General features: G+C 43.8%; 1 protein-coding gene across 6 annotated transcripts in view; it reads right to left on the reverse strand.

Annotated features, from left to right (window-relative positions):
• Window positions 1-18,524, reverse strand: part of ARHGAP22 (Rho GTPase activating protein 22) — a 158,309-nt gene that overhangs the window by 6,536 nt on the left and 133,249 nt on the right. For all 6 annotated transcript variants that reach the window (XM_087768275.1, XM_087768274.1, XM_087768276.1 and 3 more), the window contains 5 exons: window positions 15,005-15,212; window positions 10,709-10,841; window positions 5,948-6,021; window positions 3,816-3,937; window positions 94-997 (listed from right to left, as the gene is read on the reverse strand). In XM_087768275.1, coding sequence (XP_087624401.1) covers window positions 94-997; window positions 3,816-3,937; window positions 5,948-6,021; window positions 10,709-10,841; window positions 15,005-15,212 — 1,441 coding nt within the window. The remainder of the gene's footprint in view (window positions 1-93; window positions 998-3,815; window positions 3,938-5,947; window positions 6,022-10,708; window positions 10,842-15,004; window positions 15,213-18,524) is intronic.

Below are 18,524 nucleotides of genomic sequence, written 5' to 3' on the forward strand. Positions count from 1 at the left end.
AGAACCTGATATGCTTGGTAGCCCACACCCATGTTCAAGCAGGGGTAATGCTGACAGACAACTTCCTTGTCCCCCCTAGGGGGATAACATTACCTTTTGATACTAGTCTCATACTCAGTCCTCTGTTTGCTCAGTTCTGTCTTTAGCTCCACCACCAAGCTCTGTAAGGCCCTAGAGCATTTGACAGAGTCTCTAGAAGCTGCAGCCGGGTTGCTCTGTTCGCTGCTGCTGCTGCTGCATGCTTCAAACCTGTCAATGCTGTTCTCCAGATCTGCAGACTTGACCTCACTCTGAGACAGTGATCCCTGAGTTATCCACTCGGTTTTGAGAGAGCTTAAAGCAGAAGAGTCACTGGCCCGGCAGGCCGGGCAGCTGCTGACCGAGTCCACCACGGAGATTTCACACGATGATGTAGACCACGTGGTGCTGGCCATACTGTGTGTGCTAAGGGAGAGGCTGGATGAAGGGACGTTGTCATAAGTAGAGAGTCTCTGGGAAGAACATGAGTCTTTAACTCGTTCCCCAGAGGCTGTCCGGCGATGGCCTCGAAGAGAGTACAGTCCATTCATCAACCAGTTCCCACTGGAGGAGAGGTTGGGGATATCTAAGGATGAGGTGCCCAGCTTTGGACTCACAGATCGTGCTCCCTGCTGGCGGAAGGAGTATTTCCAGGGAGGCAGCGTCTGCACTCTCTTGCTGGGGCTGGTGGCAGGCTGAGTCAATTTGCCACTGTGTTCTAAAGGAGTGTTTTTCACCGCAGGTCCAGGAGTGGCTTCTAGTGCCACAGCGTTGCTAGACAGCAAATCAGCGGGGCTGGGAACACTGTTCTCTGACCTGCTGTCCTCCCCGTCCTCCTCGGAGATCCACTCCACTGTACTGCGCTGACGCACAGGTCTGATTTCCAGCTGGCTCCCTGGCACATCTGCCTGAGGAACAGCAAAGATTCGCCCCTGTTCGCTTATCAGCACTGTCATCAGGTGCTGAACTAATGAGGTGCCTGTGGGGAGAAAACAAACACAAGCAGTTGATGAGACATGGAAGACCTCAGACACTCACCCCTGGTCTGTGAGATGCTCTGTGAGCTCCTTGTGAGGCAGGCCTGTGGCCACCATACACTGGAATGGGTCTGCACAAACAGCTGCTCTGGGCCTTTCTGTACAGGACTGCAAGAGACAGGAATCGTTCCCTTTGCTGGAAATGGGAACTGTGAAGGATGCAGGCGTCAGTCCGACTCATGAAGGCAGCTGACTAGCAGGGTACAAATGATCAGTAGCAATGATTAATAAATTGGCCTGCTTAAGGATGACAGAGGAGGAGGACACCTAGCGAACAGGGCATGTCTGTACTACACCATGGCATGGGGCTCAGAGCCAGTATCAATCTCAGCACATGCATCCGTGCAGGACAGCATAGCCCTGTGCAGAGATGCATGCTGGATCCTGAACACACTAACCTATTAGCTGGGATGGAGCACCTCTCCATCCAGCTTCCTGAACCAGCTGTTCAGGAACCCAACTGTGTTGCGTTCAGTTTCATAGTCTTAACAGGCCCAGAGCTAGTGTTCACTGAAGAACCAGAAATTTCAGCTCAGGCCTTCTGCTGCACTTTTAGTGTATTGAGAAACCTGGAGGAAGTATGACATCTGCATGATACGTGCACCTGCAGAAGGTGTACAGCAAGTACAGAAAGCACTTGCAATTATTTAAATCCACAGAAATGTGTTGTCATCGTTTTCCAGTAGTGGAGTAGCCATTATAACTAATAGAGAACACCACTTACCAAACCTCATACAAAGCATTTTCTACAAAAGAGGAAAGCCTTAAAAACATCAAATATGTAATTAATTCTATCTTTAATCATTGTCTGAAATAGAGAGTAAGACTAACATATTCAGGGGTTCAAGGTAAGAGCATGAATTTAATAGCAAGGTTTTAGCCTGATAGCAAGAGGTACTGAGCTTACCTACCTACAACTTCTATTTTATGGTCTGTGAGTGCTGGGAGAGAAATAAACCTCTCTGGAGATAAGGGCATTCCGACCAATTTAGCTGTCAAACTTCAGATATTTCTATTTGAAATTCATGGTTTACGTTTGAAGAAGACACAATTAAAGTGCTTTTTGTTAAGAACTGACAGCAGTATTTTTCTGTATCAGTTGATTTAGCAGATCCATATTACCCTGAAGCTAAAAAAAAATAATCTATTGAGAGTCTTTCTACGTCTCCATTATTTCTATTTAACCAGTCTTCTATCCTCAACTAACAATAGATCAAAACATTTCCAGTGCTGTTGCTTATGAGTATAATGATTAAGTCTAAAAATCCAGTCACCAGATGCCCATTTTTCTACAGTTCAGGTCTGTGGTAATACAGAATTCTAGGTCAGGTCACCATAGTGTTTTTATGTGATGATTAGGAGAGACCGTAAGACCACAGCATCTGTGGCACTTGTGCATCTACACACAGTACAAGCACCTCTGCCATCAGTTGAACTGCATAATGAAATGCCTGAAGTGAACTGAACCCAAACTTGTCATCTGTACCAACTGAACAAAAAGCACGTTGTTGGCCAAGGCTGTCAGAGTCTTATTGACTGCTCGCCAACTGGCTACTAGGGCAAGTCACAGCATCACACAACAGACTGAGGTTTCAGCTATCCCCACCTTTGTAACGCTGAACAACCCAGCATCTGCTCCTGCACTCCCTTTTTCTCCTCCCCACATTTTTGTACCTTCCCCTCTTCAAGGGAAAGGTCTCAAACTACCCTTAATAATATGGCCCAGATCTCTGTGGCAGGCTTTGAGTCCTTGAACAACTATAGTATATATGCTCTGAAGTTGGCCTGTTACCTTATAGTGTGTTGCCGTCTGTGGGGCACACATCTGCAGTGCCTTTCAGAGGTCACTTGTGCAGAGCTGAAGGCACTGCTGCTGATAAGGCATGATAATGCTGGCGTTCTGTGAAGGATTTCCATCACGCAGAACACCATGTCAGCTCTCCCCTACAGCTAGGGAGCAGTGCCAGGGCTGAGTTCAGACATCCTGGGCACAGCATCTCCATCTGCGCCGTATGCTAGATGAATCCATCAATTCTTTTTGCAGACTTGCCAAGATCCCACCAAACTTGATGCAACGACCCTGCTAAAATTTGCACCACAGTAGTTCTGCTCCAATGCCACCTGGGAGAGGGGCTGTATCCCAGCCCTACTGTCAGCCAGTCAGAGATCATGCCCTGGGCATTTCCTGACCCATATGGATGTAGATAATTTTCATGCTTCAGATTTTTACATCCAAAATTAACAGTGTTTTTCAACTTATTCCTTGGGTTCTGTGAAGTTCTGACCCATACAGAACCTGCTTAGGAGACAACACTTCTAAGACACCAAATATAGCTGCTGTGGCAGCTAAACTACAGTACCTCTTTCATTGTGGACTGGATGTCCTTTACAGAGAGCTGTCTAACCACCCAAATGCACCAATACTAAACAGCAGCAGTTTGGTACTTAAACACGGTCCTTCTGAAGAACATTTGAGCTTTCATTTTAGCAGTGGGTTCAAAAAGAGTTTCACATAACAACTTACAACATGGGACAGGCATCCCCATGTGGTGGAGAGGAGAGACACTCCCAGGCCAGTGGTGAGTGGGATAACAGAGGCCAACTGGTACATCCCCTCACAGGCACTGATGAAAGGGATTGCTTGTCATCTTGCTGATGGTGCAGTCAAGTGATACAGCTACCAATGAATGTATGACTTTCAGCATACTCTTACAGCTCCAAGACACAGGTATTGTGTTATATCACAAGAGTAGTACCTACCTTCCATCATGGTCACTGGATCTTCCATTTTGGGTCGCAATATATTTGGTCCAAATACTGTGGCCAGGTTCTGGACACTCATCTTGTTAATGCTGGAGTGAGCCTGAACTTCATCAAGGAACCTTGAAAAGCCCCCCAGAAAAATGAAAGGAGGAGAGGTATAATAAGTAAGTCACTTGTCAGACTGTAGGCATTCTGGGGCAGGAACAGTTTTGTCCTGTGTTTATATAACCCTGATACCTGAAATGCTCCTAGGGACTAATGCAGCTTAGATACTCAGTAATAACCCCAGATCCCTCCTAGTGTATGAACAAGAGAGGACAGGATGGTTTCTGCCAAAGGTACCAGGCTACCAGGGATCCAGCCTTCTACTGGGTATGAAAGTACAGATTTTCACATTTTTATAGGAATTCTCCAATTACACAGATTGATTTCTGCCATTTTTCACTTAGAGATATAACAGAAATAAAAAGACATTTCACTCATCTCCTTGTCCTAGAACTAGCAGCCTGTGGAAGGAACTTTGTTGCTTGAATCTAACAAAAGAAATGGCCTTAAGTTGCACCGGGAAGGTTTTAAGTTGGATATTATGAAAAATTTCTTCACTGTAAGGGTAATCAGGCACTGGAACAGGTTGCCCAGGGAAGTGGTTGAGTCTCCATCCCTGGAGGTATTTAAAAGATGGGAAGATTCTATAAATACAGATAAAGAGGTAGCCCAAATGCTTCTTGTGAATGCATCAGCTGGGCAAACATCAATACAAGAAAGACTATGCAAGCCAAAGATAGCACATGAAGAAATCCAGACAGACTGGCTATCCATAGGTATAAGCTAGAAATCAGCAGAAAGTTTCTAACAGTTAATGGTTTTGTAAGTTGGAACAGCCTCCCAGTAGGAGTTACAGTAAGAGAAAGGCTGTAACAAACACCTAAATAGCTTGTACATAATTAGCCAAGTTGTAAAAAGGACTATATGACATGCAGACTTACAATAGCAGGAAATAGGACTCAGTGGCCTCAAAAGTGAACAGTTTCACTCTGTCTGTACTCCATTTCCTAAACTACGGTTAATTTTTTGGATGATTGGATGGGTTTTTGCAGGGAAAAAGTTCCCTTGTCATTATGCACTACTTGGCTAATTTTTGAATGCTTCTACTTGCAGCATGACTTTTCTAGGCACTCCCATTTTTTCTGCGGCTCTGCCCTGTGGCGGACACTGTGCTGAGACCCAAGAACCCTCAGTTTTCTTCACTAAGTCAGAAGCAAATTCTACTTTCCTTTCCTTTCCTCAGTTCTTCACTTAGAAACATGTATAATTATATTCTCCTGCCTCAGCCACTCATGTTTTGAGGTGCTCAGATATTAAAACAAATGGCTATAGAAGCACATAGTGAGGCAAGAGAAATTAAAGCATTCAAAAATACATTTCAGAAATGCTATCTGTCTGTACACTTGGGAAGGGCTTGACATATTTTGAAAAAGTCATGGTCTTCATGTCAGTGTTTGTGTCTACCGCCTGCTCCAGATGTGCAAATCCCACTGGTCATAAAGGGACTATCTACCACGGAGACTAGAATACAACATAAAGCTCACTATGTTGTATCTAAGGTAACAGTCCATTCCAGCTCCCAAAACACATTCCAGACCACTTTGCAAAAACTGGGAGAGTCAGCAGAGAGATGAGGGGAGACAAGGCTGCAGAGTCGCTGGTACTCCAAGAGGAAGCCACTCCCAACCCCACTTCCAAACCAGAGCTGAGGCCAAACTGGCTGTTCTGACTGCATCTGCTACTCAGCTTGTGTCATAAACCTTCCAAGTGCGCAGTACCTGGAAAAAATGCCTTTCTTTACTGGTCTTTAAGTGCTTCTGAAGTAAACAACATAATATATTAGTATCACTCATGCCTGCTGCCAAGGCTGTGGGTGACAGCAATTTGCTTGGCCGATGCTCTTGGATAAACCAACAACTTCCTTCAGGCAGGCTGCACATTCACCTCCACATGTTTTATAGGAGCAGTAACTTACATGTTAGTGATGTTTTGAATATTCATACTTTCAGAGGAAATTATTTGCATATACGACTAAGCCTCACAAAACTTAGTGACTTTTCCAAGCGTTAATTAATTTCACTTACTTGCATATGTATTTGAGGAGGTTGTAGTTGGCTTGGGGCAAATTCTTTACCTGTTTAACCAGTTCCTGCGTACCCTGAGGGACAAGAAAAACAAGAAGGAGAGCTATTAATATAAATGATGCAAAGCAGACGTGACTTTCCTTCAGTACTACAAAGTCCTCTTTCCAGTCAAAACCATGAAACAACAGATGATAACACAAGGAGGCTTTGCTTTAAGAAAGGTGTCATCCAGTATGTTGTGCCTTACCAAAAACCCAATATCCAGAACTTGATTCAGTTCTCAAAATCACTGGAAATCCTCTTGTCAACTTCAATGGTTGATGTAGAAGCCTTCGATTAGTGAGGCCTGCTAGTCTTCAAAGTCTGCCCACTAGCATTGGTATAAATGTACCAGCAAATGTGCCTTTTCAGCACCTGGCCTATTTGAAACCGTGAGGCATTGAGTCTAGTATAAATACATTGCAGTAATGCTCAACTGAGCAGAGGAGGGTTTTTTCTTAAAAGAGCTAAACGACATTCTAATTCAACTACTTCCTTTTTAATTACTTACTTCCATTTGCAGTCATTCTGAGCTATGACATACTTCCTTATAAAATTTCTATCTTTACATTAAAACGTAAGATGAGACACCTGCTGGAGGAGTGACTTAAAACCCTGAAGCTACTTAAATCATCTAATGAAAACCTCTGAGTCAGAAGGCTATTGTCCTTCCACGGTTCCAAGCATCATTTGCTTGTTCCTGTCAATGCTGCAGTTGCCCAGGAGATTGCTTGTTTTTTGAGGCAACTAAACCTTTTGTGGGAAAATAGATAGCCAAGCACATCTGAGAAGAGTGACAGCTGATAACTAATGGTGGAGGGCTGCTAACTAATGACAGAGAAATTCCAGAAGCAGCTGGTTCCAAGCCAAAGAAGTGCAGTTGGATACTCATTTTAAACTTTCCTCGATGTATTAAGGACTGTTAGGGAGGGAATTCAGTTGGCCAGCTTCTTGCAAGATCTTCCTGATTTCTCTGGTCCAGACAAGTCAGAAAGATCCAGAGAGCAGTCTATATTCCTGCCTCTATCCTTAACATCCTGAGTGTATAGACACTTTTTTTATTCTACATGTCCCAGCACAAAAAAAGTCCTCTAATAAAAAACTGAAACTTAAAAGAGAATTCTTAAAAGCAGTAAGCCCTTTTTAATTCCTTAGCTTAAAAATTATGCTGGTTTAACAGTGACAACAACGGAGACACCAATAAAAGACCAGTCACTTTTGAAAAATCTCAATCCTCTTTTTTAAATTTCTGAAAATGTTTGACTCAAGGACAGCTGCTACTGATGTGAAGGTTAAGGTCAGTTGTTCAGGTCATCCAACTTTCAAGTAAGGAGTTTGAACTAGAAATAGGTGAGCTAACAGACCTAATTCCCTCTTGAATCTTGCTCTGTAGCCCAATTTATTTCAAATACAGAAATCAGGATGGTATTTGGCACTGTATTTCAAGTGCTTTGAATTAAAATACCATGGCTCCACTGGATGCAAGAGGGGGCTTTGGAACAGAAATTGCAGGCACTTGTGAACAGCTGGAAACATGATCTAAACATACAAGATGCTACCTGAAAGAAAAAAAGGTTCTAAAAATTTATCATCTATGCTTTGGCACGAGGAATCACAAATGTGCTATTACACAGAGAGTATCTTCATATTTGTCACGGTACAAACACGTGCCAGGTTAAAAAAAGCTTTCTCTCCTGCTGCAGTATTTATCAGCTCTGCCACAGATTTGTACCCACCAAACAGCTGACCAACAGATGGCAGAAGGCTGAGCCTAGTAACACCACAGCGAAAGCGTAAAGGAAAATGCAAGCTGGAAACTGCTGTATTGTTAACAAATAGCACTGATCATGCTTATGACTGCAGCCTAGCAAGCAATAGAGGCACTGCACTGTCATTCATCATGGTATTTTGCAGTAGTAACTCTTACCTCCTTGAAAATGCTGCATGTCTAATTTACCACAGACGCATGCTTGCCAAGGAGTGATCCCAAAACCAAGGATTTTGCAATGTGTGTAACAGATCAGCACCAACTAGGAGCTTCTAGTTGGGCTGGGAAACTAGCAACACTTGAGATGTTCACCCAAATTCAGATCCCTCTCTAAAAACTCAAAGCCACATGCTAAGCCCACTGAACTGCTGTGTGCATCTCTAGAGTACAGGCAGCAGTAAAGGCTAAAATACTACCATGTCAAGTCAGCTCAGACTCAAACGAGTTTTTAGAGATTTTAAGATCTTTCATGCATTCTTACTCTATAACTTTTTCATTTTCAATCCCTCCTCCCAACCAGTTGGGATCAGAATCAAATCTTTTTTAATGCTGCTGTCCTGCTGAGATACCTAGAGGCCTCAGCACAACCCAAGGTCTCTGTTATGTTTCTGTTTGCATTCCAACACCACAGATTATTTTGGTGCAGAATGAAGATGAACAACAATCTGAATGAAAAATGGAAAGCTTAGGGCAGTGCTGGAGTATTTTTTGCTGCAGATAGAGATTAGGCCAAGCTAACATCGTAATAATTCCTATCTATGGTCACAATGTAGGAGCATGAGGTGCCAACAATTTTATCTGAACAACTATGTTGCCTTAACTAATTCTGTTTTTATTGGGGGGTGGGTGTACAAAACTAAAGAAAATTATATATTGAGCCTAAAAGTCACATTCAAAACTTCCAAGTGAAAAATGAAAACAAAATAATACTTCAAATTAAAACAATAGATTGCATTTTGTTTCCAAATACTTTTTCAAAATGAAACGCTTGACTCTGAAATTCCCTGCTTATCATTTTGTGCTAAAAAATTATGGTTTCAATGAAACCACATTTTTGAGTAGGGGGACTTTTCACGTGAGAGGCGAGTCAGGCCCTACAGGCTGGGTACGACTTTGTGCTACATTCTGCTCCGTGTGCTACTGTGCACGTACAGCCTCTCCGCCCTTGGTGCGTGCACTCCACCTTCCTTTCTGAAAAAGTAAACAGCCCTTGTTGAGGTTCCAGATTTTCCTGACAAAAAAAAAATGGTTATGTTTACAACAGCAGCTTAACAAGACAGCTTGGTGCTATCAAGTGATACCATATTTTGTAAGCTTTCATTTTGGCTACCTAGTGCTCCTCATCACCTTTCTAATTCAAAGAGAATACTGCACTACAAGTCATTTGAGTCTGGCCTTGCTCCCACGAAACCAACACATATGTTCCTTCCCGAACTGCTGCAGCCTGTGCAGGCAAAATCAGGCAAACTACGTAGTTAATAAGCTGAGCAATTGATATACAATTATGTTTGCCCAACTTGGCAGTGTCTCTACTCTTGTGCAATAGCGCTTAATGGATGCAAAACTTCCTAGTCTGCACACCTTACGACCAAAATGAAAGCAGCTCCACTGCCTTAGAAATGCTACTGTTTCTTATGAAATCAATCATTGCGCTGACTGAGTTGGCTGAGGATAAGGCAGAAAATGAGCAAGTTTTGGAGCTAGTAGACACATACCTGTACCTGTAAAAAGGCAACACTAGTGCACTGACACACTGATGTGGTTGTGTCCAGGACAGAAATGCATATCCATGTGTGGTAAAATGCTGTGTCACGCACAGAAATTTGCTTTCTCAGAGTTGGCTACAGGGTACATCATGTGAATACAGATAGTAGCAAACCTGCCTTTTTATCCATAAAAAACTGACATTACCAGATACGCTACATTTGATGCATGCAAACAAGAATCTTCCTATGGGCATCGTGAAGGACTGAATCTCCCCAGAGCCTTCTGTCACTTGAACAAAAGGTGAACCCCAGGTGCTCAGTAAAGAACAGTTTTTACAGTCCCCACCAGAGACAAAGATGTGAGCATGCTCTTGAGGCCACACAAAAAGGGACAGAACTGTGGACTGCTACTTACAAGCCCTCAGGCCTTTGCTTCTTTAGCTGACATGAGTAACAACCCTTACAGCTTCTTTAAACCTCTGTTTTAGAAGGCGGCACAGTTCCACCCACGTTAGACCAGATCCAACGTGCCTTTGCAGTCAGCAAAGAGCTCAGGCATCACCACAAGAGGAACAATATGGATGAAACAGATCAATCAATCATATTGTAAATTATCCTGCTCCTCCCAAGCAGTGAATCAAAATTTCCATGATTGCCACAGACTTGGAGGTTTTTGTCAGCCCCTTCCCTTACCTGGAAACCAAAGAGAGGAACATCATAAGAAGGTTCTGGTGAAGTATTCACAGCATTACCTCCCCCATTTTGGGATAATACCATAGCCTGCCCTTTTGTAGTGCCTTTCCTTTAAGAAATACAAAGACCATTGCACTGATCAACGTCTCATCCACCAAAAACTCTGGGAAGCAGAACATGCTGTTTTGATATATGAAACTGAAAACACAGAAAAAGGGAGTGACTTCGTACAGCTTGCTAATGAGTCAGCAGCAGGGCTGGGAAAGGAACCCAGATCTCCTACCTTGCATCTCTTGCTGATTATGCTACAGAACAGCTTTGTTCAGAAGACAGCAGCACCAGGCTACCAGACTGGCTTCAAAAAAGCTCCTGCTTCAAGCAGGAGCCTGTAATATTAACACCCAATTCAGGGCTTTAGGAAAATTTAGGGGAAGGTTCACAGGAACTTCATTGATTTATGTTAGGACTGAAGAGTGATGAGAAGAAAGCTGTACTACATTGAGTCTCAGGAACAACCTTCAAGGTAGAAGAAGGCAGATTAGAAGGATCACTGACCTCTCCCTCATCTTTTGAGAGTAGCTGTCCGCAAGAAAGAAAGTCTTCATATTTGGCAAAGGGGATGACAGGCTCTGGCAGCTCTCGAAGGTAAAGCTTCAGGAGGGACGCCACAGTGTGAACATCCGTGTTGCTGTAATAGAGAAGAGGGAAGGAAATTTAGAAACCCGCACTACCCCAAAGCTTGATGCCTTTCGTTGGGGGTGCATCAAGGTCCCTTTCAGGGACAGGGACAAAGTAGGCACGTGGAAGGAAGCTGTTCTGCCACATGTTTGTACTAGGCAGGAGGGTCTACCTGGGAACAAGGGAAATCTCCCATTTTGTCAAGATATAAATGCATATCAGGCAATATGGGCAGTGGAAGGGATACACCCATGATACTGCTTAAGGTAGGGCGGTGCTGTGGTTCCTCAGCCAATGTGGATCAGGAATGTGAGCAATACAGTCCAGGCAGATGCACAGTGATCACATAGCACTGACAATAGAGTTCTGCATCCTTGTGCAATCAAACATAACCTCTGATCCTCTCACTGACCCCTCCTGCCTGATACTCTCCCCAGACAGCACCCACCTGCATCTGACGGGCCAGGCTCCTAAGAGCCCTGGTCAATCATTCAGAAAAAAATGGAGGAAGCTGTATTTCCTCCAGGCCCTCTATTGCCATTTGGCATTGCTGCCAGGCTTGTGGGTCACATCTCCCCAAGGCTGGGGTATCTGGCATTTCCTAGCCCATCTGTTATGCTGGGATATCAGCTTTTCTTTTCTCTCCCACTCCAGGAACTTCTCTTTCCTCTTCTCTCTCCTTTAAGTTGGGGTTGAGGGTCAGATCCCATGATAAAGATGCTCCTGTTCTTCCCTTTCCATTTCCTATCCAGCTTTTGATGTGTGGTGATACCTCTCCCTCATTCCAAGCCTCCTGTTGTACAACTTCGTTAATCTTTGCAGATGACCTCCTCAGAGGTTTTGACCATTAGAAGTCTAAACAGATTCTGTCACCAGTTCCCAACTACCCACCATTGTCCTGACAGTCTTTAAAGAACTCTGAGAAAAACACATCAGTAACCATGAGGCAACAGAGTTTCAAATCCTCACCTCTACCTAAAAGCTGAATCTCTTCTGCTTAGTATGTTTTTAAGCATTTCTGGAACACACAGCTAAAACAAAACAGACAAATTACAATAGGAAGCTGCCAGTAGCTACCACTTGCTACTAATCCTGATAATACTATTCCTATTAAACCGCTGCATCATATTGGAGAATACCTCAGTTTCACATAGTGGTTTTCTTCAGTTGATTATAAATGCTTTACAAATGAGGTCAGTACCCTTATTCTTTTTTAGTGTGGAGTTTCAGGCATGGATAGTGGATATGACTATCACTCAGAAGCAGAGCCCAGACTACAGCTTCAGATCCGCTGGCCGCAGTTATTGTTTCATCCACAAGGCCATGTGAAATCCAGCCAAACTTTCAGTGGCATGAAAGTGCAATAGGAGCAGACTGCTGTAGGTGCTTCTAAAACAGCAACACCTGGCCTTTCATGAGAATATACATATGCATTTAAAACCCAAATTGTAAAAGCAAGCCTTTTAAAACTAAATATTTTAATTATCAGTCATCACAGAGATCTGATCCACCACGGGGCAGGCAGGCTCTAGCATTTGGAAGGTCACTGTAGATACAAAAGACATCTAAAAGCATTGACTGCAGCTAGGAAAAAAAAAGGATATTCCTTTCACTGCATCTGATTTGGAAACAAGCATATGGATTTCACACTTGCAGAAAATATTTGCCGCTGCCTAGGTATCCTCGGCCATACACAGATAGTTGTAGTTACACATAAAGAAAATTATGCTTGCTAGGAGGAGAAGCATTTCACTCAGCCAGGGTGGAAGTGCCTCTCCCTTGTCGCTATCTGTGACTATACATATCAAAGACCAGAGAGTGGGGCCTACAAGTCACAGTGGACATGATGGAAAGAGCAAAAGGCAATGACTGGGGGACCCTCGACTGTCACACTACTTGGGTACCCCTAGGCTTGCCTCCTTTAATTGTGTACTGAACCTTCAGTTATCACATTTCAAATCAACTCCCCAAAAGGCAGGCATTCCTTCATGGAGATCTTTATTGCTTCTGGTAAAGGTGAGACTTAGCACTGATCTATTTAGCCAGTGCAGATGCCTATGGAAATAAAGGTGCTTGCTGCTTTAAAAGTGCTGGGGGGAGGCTTAGCTTATCTTCATGACAATGAAGTTAGCATGGATTAGACTAAGGTAAAACATGAAAGTGAAACTGTCATTCCGAATTAATTCCTTCCGTAGATACTCCTGTTCCAGAATATGAGTGTTTTCCAAAGTAACTTTGTTCACTTCCACATGAATTAAGATAATTGTAATTCTGAACTAGAACACCCAGATATTCAGTTAAAAATACAAAGATTTTGTTTAAGAAAAGATGAAGTGAGACAATTTGATGATTTCAGACTTTATTTTTTCATGAAAATATCTCTAAATATTTGACACTTCCATTTAGGGAACAAATACTGACTGTGGTTAAGGATCAAAGAAAGGATGATGGGTGGTCTAGGAAGCTGAGGGGAGGGAAGAATTAGAAGAATGTTCCCAATAAACTCTAACAATATTCTTCCCAGGATGAGACCAAACACTCTGCTGCCTGGGCAGGAGAGCGCTGGCTCTTCCTGCAGCAGTAGGCAGGAATGCTATTGACAACATTGAGACCGGCTGCAGGTCCAGGGGACGTGATCCCCTAGGTTAATGTGCTGGCAACATACCAGATGCTGCCTGCATCACCTGGGAAAGTGGTGCTAGTGAGTTCCAGCAAGAACTGGAGCCAAGTCTCCAAGTCAAGATCCCAGATCTGATCCCACTTCTGGACCTGTGATAGAGATTGGGCCAGATCTACACAATGGCCTTGGATCCAAATATCCCTGGAGTTCAAGGTCTCTGTTAGGGTCAAGGCCCATTTCTCAAAGCGCTGTATAGGTTAGCACAATGCTGACCTTCACTCTGGGTAGCGTGTACATATGAGAGAGGGAAGGAAATGTTAGTTACAGAGTATGGACAGGATTTGGCTGCAAGTGCCTGAGAGCATCCACCCTCCTGATGATTTGACTGCCTGGGCTCAGGGCCAATGTAGGGATAGCGCAGCTGAGAGCTGCCCCCCTTCCCTTGCTGACCTTGGATGGAGTGCTCTGAGCCAGGGCTGACACTCTTCCCGTGGGAGCTGATACAAGGCTGAGCCTCTACTGTTTATCCCATGCCTGAGCTACAACTACCACTGCCTCACAGCCACATCTGTGCCTGGTTACAGACCCTGTTGGTCAGGACCTGGACTCTGACTCACAAACAGATTACCTAGCCTAATCTTGGACCTGCGTCGTCACTATGGACTTGCCTGGTGATCACTGGACTGTGTCACTGCCTCTGCTAGCCTTGTTACCACACTTGGCTCCTGGCTCACCTTGCTTTGTGGAGCAGCTGGCCCTTGCTGCTCTCCCTGACATTGGCATGGTCAGTAGGACAAAAAGGCAGCTAGCGCATCTTTGTACCAGGCAAGGAGTGATTACATCAACATTTTTATACTGAGAAGAAAAATGTAAAACTGCCATTTTTATTTCAGAAACTTTTGACTCAAGTTTTGTTGAAAATCGAAAGATATATTCAGTTTTGAAATAAATGTTCCATCTCAGCTGCTGAAATTGTGGACCAAAAAAAAAAAAAATCATTTTGGCCAAGAATTCTTCTGGGGTCAGAAAGTGCTTTGTTATGACGTGCTAACCAGTTCTATACATTGCACACATAACAGCCACGGGAAGATGTGTGAGACAGTGGTGACTACTCTGAAACCTGGTGATGAAGGGGAAGAGTTGAGATGTTGCCCCTGGGCAGATCCACTGTGGTTGCGGCAAGGGAGAATGTAATGTCTGAAAGCAGTAGAACACCTAGTTCACCTCTATCATATCCATTTTTACAGCAGGATCCCACCAACTGCTGACAACCCAAATCTAGCAATGCATTTCATTCAACATGTGCTTAAACTGAAACACTGAAGTAGCCCCATCTAGATTAATGGGCTGAATTTCTCCCTCTGCTCAAGCACTGAGCTGAATGAAGGTCTCCACACCCAACACCATGCAGGAGAAAGCCCCAGCGACACTTTAAATGAAGAGAACGGTGGTGTGGAAAGAACATGTAAACTAAGATAGCCACTGCAAGGCCATTCCTGCTGGATTTTACAAGCCACAGATAAACCAGCCTGAATTTGGTGATGTCAACTGACCTGTCAAAAAGGGGCTTCTCTCCACAGTCAAAAGAATCCTGCAGATCTTTGACAAGGTTGGCTTGGCCAGGCATTCGAAAGAGCCCCTCCTCTGTAAGACCTCGCTCCCGAATAAAATCCACACACTGTTCCACCAGCAGTGGGGCCAAGTGCTGGCCATACTTCCTTTCGTACTGTACTGTGTCCTCCAATCGCTGTCCAAAGATGCCTGCCAACAGAGAGCAAGAGAGACATCTGGGTGTCAGCTTAAACTCTTCTTGTTCTATCGCTCAGAGCATACAATGAAGGAAACTTTCACATGGAGCGGGTGAACCTCTGTGAAGGTCCAATTTCTAACAGACTCAGAAGAATTATTTTTAAAACCGAGAATTATATGCTGAGTGATTTTTTTTTTCCCTGCTTAAAAGTGCTTCAAACTATCCTCTGCCCTAAGACCGTTTATATCTCATTATACACAAGGAAGGTGGGGTTAAGATGTTTATGGTTATCCGTAGCTGTGCTGAATCAGGATTAAGTAATTATACTTCCATTGCTTCTTCTGTCCCAAGAATTCCAAAACAAAGGCTACATTGACTTTAGGGGACACAATTCCTTTCTGCCTGCACCCACCTTTTAGTTGTCACGCAGTTGCCCTTCAACAGTTTGCAGCTGCCCAGCCCAACAGGTAGCAATCCCACTAGCAGGGGATTGCTAACATGACAGAATACAGTTGTCAACATTAAAACCGGCTATTGTGAAAATCCCCCACCATCCTGTAAGCTTTGCATTTCTATTTCTTTTCCTTTAATTAAAATTGCTGAATGAAAATTAAAACACAGAGTAAAATGCATGCAAAATATGATGCCCTTCCTACTAAAATGTGTGTACTGTACTTCTTACACCTTGAACACATTGGAAGCACCAGATACTCTAAAAACAGACTGGCCTAGGTAATTCTTAAGTCAGATCTACTGTAGACATCTATCAACAAGTATGAGGCACTGTCTCTCTCTCTTTGGGGAAATTGGAGTTCCTGGTCAATACCAGCTGCTGAATGCCACTATTGGCAGCAGATCTTTTTGACAACACAGAAGGGGCTCAGGCTGTAAGACCCAGATGTCTTAGTTCAATCCCTGCCACTAGGAGACTGCTCCATTGAAAAGGACAGCTGCTGAGTTGTGTTCCGAAACCCTAATTCTAGCACCCTACAAGGTGTGGTGGAGTAAAGGAGGATAGCATCCAAGTTGACCACATTTTGGTAATAAGAATTCAGTAAGTGAGAGAATCCCAGAATCTACTCGACTTCAGATGAGACCAGACCACAGCAGATAGGAAATTCTATTCAAAGATTTCTCAAAGCAACAGGAAGCTTTCCGCTGATGTCAAGGAGCTTTAGATTATGCATTAAGCACTCAGTTAATCCTGCAGGTCTGAAAAAATGGCAGCATGAAATATTGCAGTTACACTGTGTTTGCAACCAATAGCCAGAAGCAGTGTTTAATGGATGCACACATGTGCTTATACCAGACCAGGGGATTTGGTCATTTCTTAAGGCTCTACTTACCTTCCTGCTAATAACAACATTTTCCATTTTTATTTTAGTGCTATATTTATGGGAGGCTGATAACTCCTGGAAGGAAGTTTCCTAACCACCATTCACTATCCTTCATGGGAGACACCATGTCAAACCATACCTGCTTTCTATATTCAGTCCAACCCTGCTGAATCCTCAGTGAAACAAACCTTTCACTACCAGTTTCAACTCTCTGAATGAAACATGCAAGGATCCTAATGTCCAATTTCCTTTCCCTGCCAGTTTGTTACACATCAGAAGTCAGAAACCTTCCTTACACCCCAGCCTACACAACTGCATTACAGTATTAGAGCTGGAGGGCCATGAAGAGTCTCAAAGGAAATTCCCTCCTTATCCTGGCAAGAGGGCATGCCCTGAAGCATGGGAGTGACTTAACTTTATCACTGTAAATATTGGATTTCTTGCAGAGTAAAGGTTTTACTAGTTCTTGTTTCTAATCTGTTTGAATATTCACTGAGATGAGCGTCTCTGAAGTCATGTTCTAGGACAGGGAATCTCTTCCTGCTCTTGCACAGGTTGCTTTGTAATCTCATCACATAATCCCTGCTGTCATGATGGGGCACAGCAGAACTGCTCGTTATGTGGGGCTCAGCATTGTCCAAGGGTTTCCAGGGCACTTACAGAAGTTGGGCAGCCATGCAAGAACAACCTTTTCAGCTCAGTTTCTCAGATAACTTCCAAATCCAGGTCATAGCTGGAAAAGTGAAATCACCATGGCCTGTTCATCTCAGCCTCTCTGCTGATTCTGCTCATGAGGGAGTAACTCCCAACATTGCATATCATAGTAAATACACACAGGAATGATCCAGGTAACAAGAGTTGCAAGCTACAGTGCAGGCGCCTCAGCTCTGAAAAGCTGAGCAGGAACATGTATCCTGTCTGATCTCCCTCATGCTATTCTGCCAGTGACCATTTCTCCCTCTTCCTCTGACCTGAATGTTTGATCCTGGGCCACAGGCCAATGCAAACCGAAGTCCTTCAACATGAGTTACAGACCCCAAGCTGTGAACCTTAGAGACAAAAAACTCCATATCCCATCATCAATCTCTGAGCCAGGCTTCCTCCCACCAAACTCATCTACTTCCTTAAAATGATACATGGTATTCACTCTTCTAGATGCAAGACATATAGGTTTAGGGAGGTCAGGCTGTGGTACATGTCAGGGCAATTAAAGGGTAGCAGCCCTGTTTTCTCAAATCTCTCCTTGTTGAATCACAGCCCTGTTTCCTAAAGGGCCTGTCTAGGGAAGGCTCTGGCAAAGAGATAAATTCTCTGCATTCCCCAGGTATAGAGCACAGAGATAATGTTTTTCCAGAAGCCCATGTTCTGGTGTTCTAGACTTAACTCAGAGCAAGGACAAAGGCAGTGTCAGATGCTCGCATATGCAAGCACACACAGAATGACTGCATGCATAATCTCCGCTTGCAGTGTGAAGCTTTGTCTACTTTTCCCTAGCCTTGGTTGGTCTGTGGTCAGCACCATGGTCTCATACATTTCAGGCAGCATCAGTCCTTGCCTTCCCAGTCAGCTTGGATCACAATAGCAGTAGCTTTCTGTAGTTACAATCAACCTGTCAGTGACTCCTGGGTAACAAGCTGACTGCAGCCAAACAGAGACCGCTGACACAGAGGTTAAGGAATGTGACACTAAGATAACAGAGATGGAAGGGTGACCTGCTTTGAGATTCAGAAGGAGCAGCAGATGGACGTTCCACAAGCACAGTATTAACATTACTATGGGTGTCTGCTGCAGAACCAGATACTGGGGACCCTATCTTTCCCCCTTCTCAGGCATGGAGGTTAGTAACACGTTTTTCTCCTGGCTGGAAAGAGCAATCTTTGGAGGAAACAAAGTCACTATAAAATCCTTCTACTGCAATACTGCTCACCTCCCTTCACACCATTTCAAATAGGTAACAAGAAAAACCAGCCATGAAAGCAAGACTGA

The sequence above is a fragment of the Nipponia nippon genome, unplaced genomic scaffold (assembly GCF_047370975.1).
Source record: "Nipponia nippon isolate SJK-2023a ecotype South Korea unplaced genomic scaffold, ASM4737097v1 scaffold_3, whole genome shotgun sequence".
In the NCBI taxonomy this organism is placed as follows: Eukaryota; Metazoa; Chordata; class Aves; order Pelecaniformes; family Threskiornithidae; genus Nipponia; species Nipponia nippon.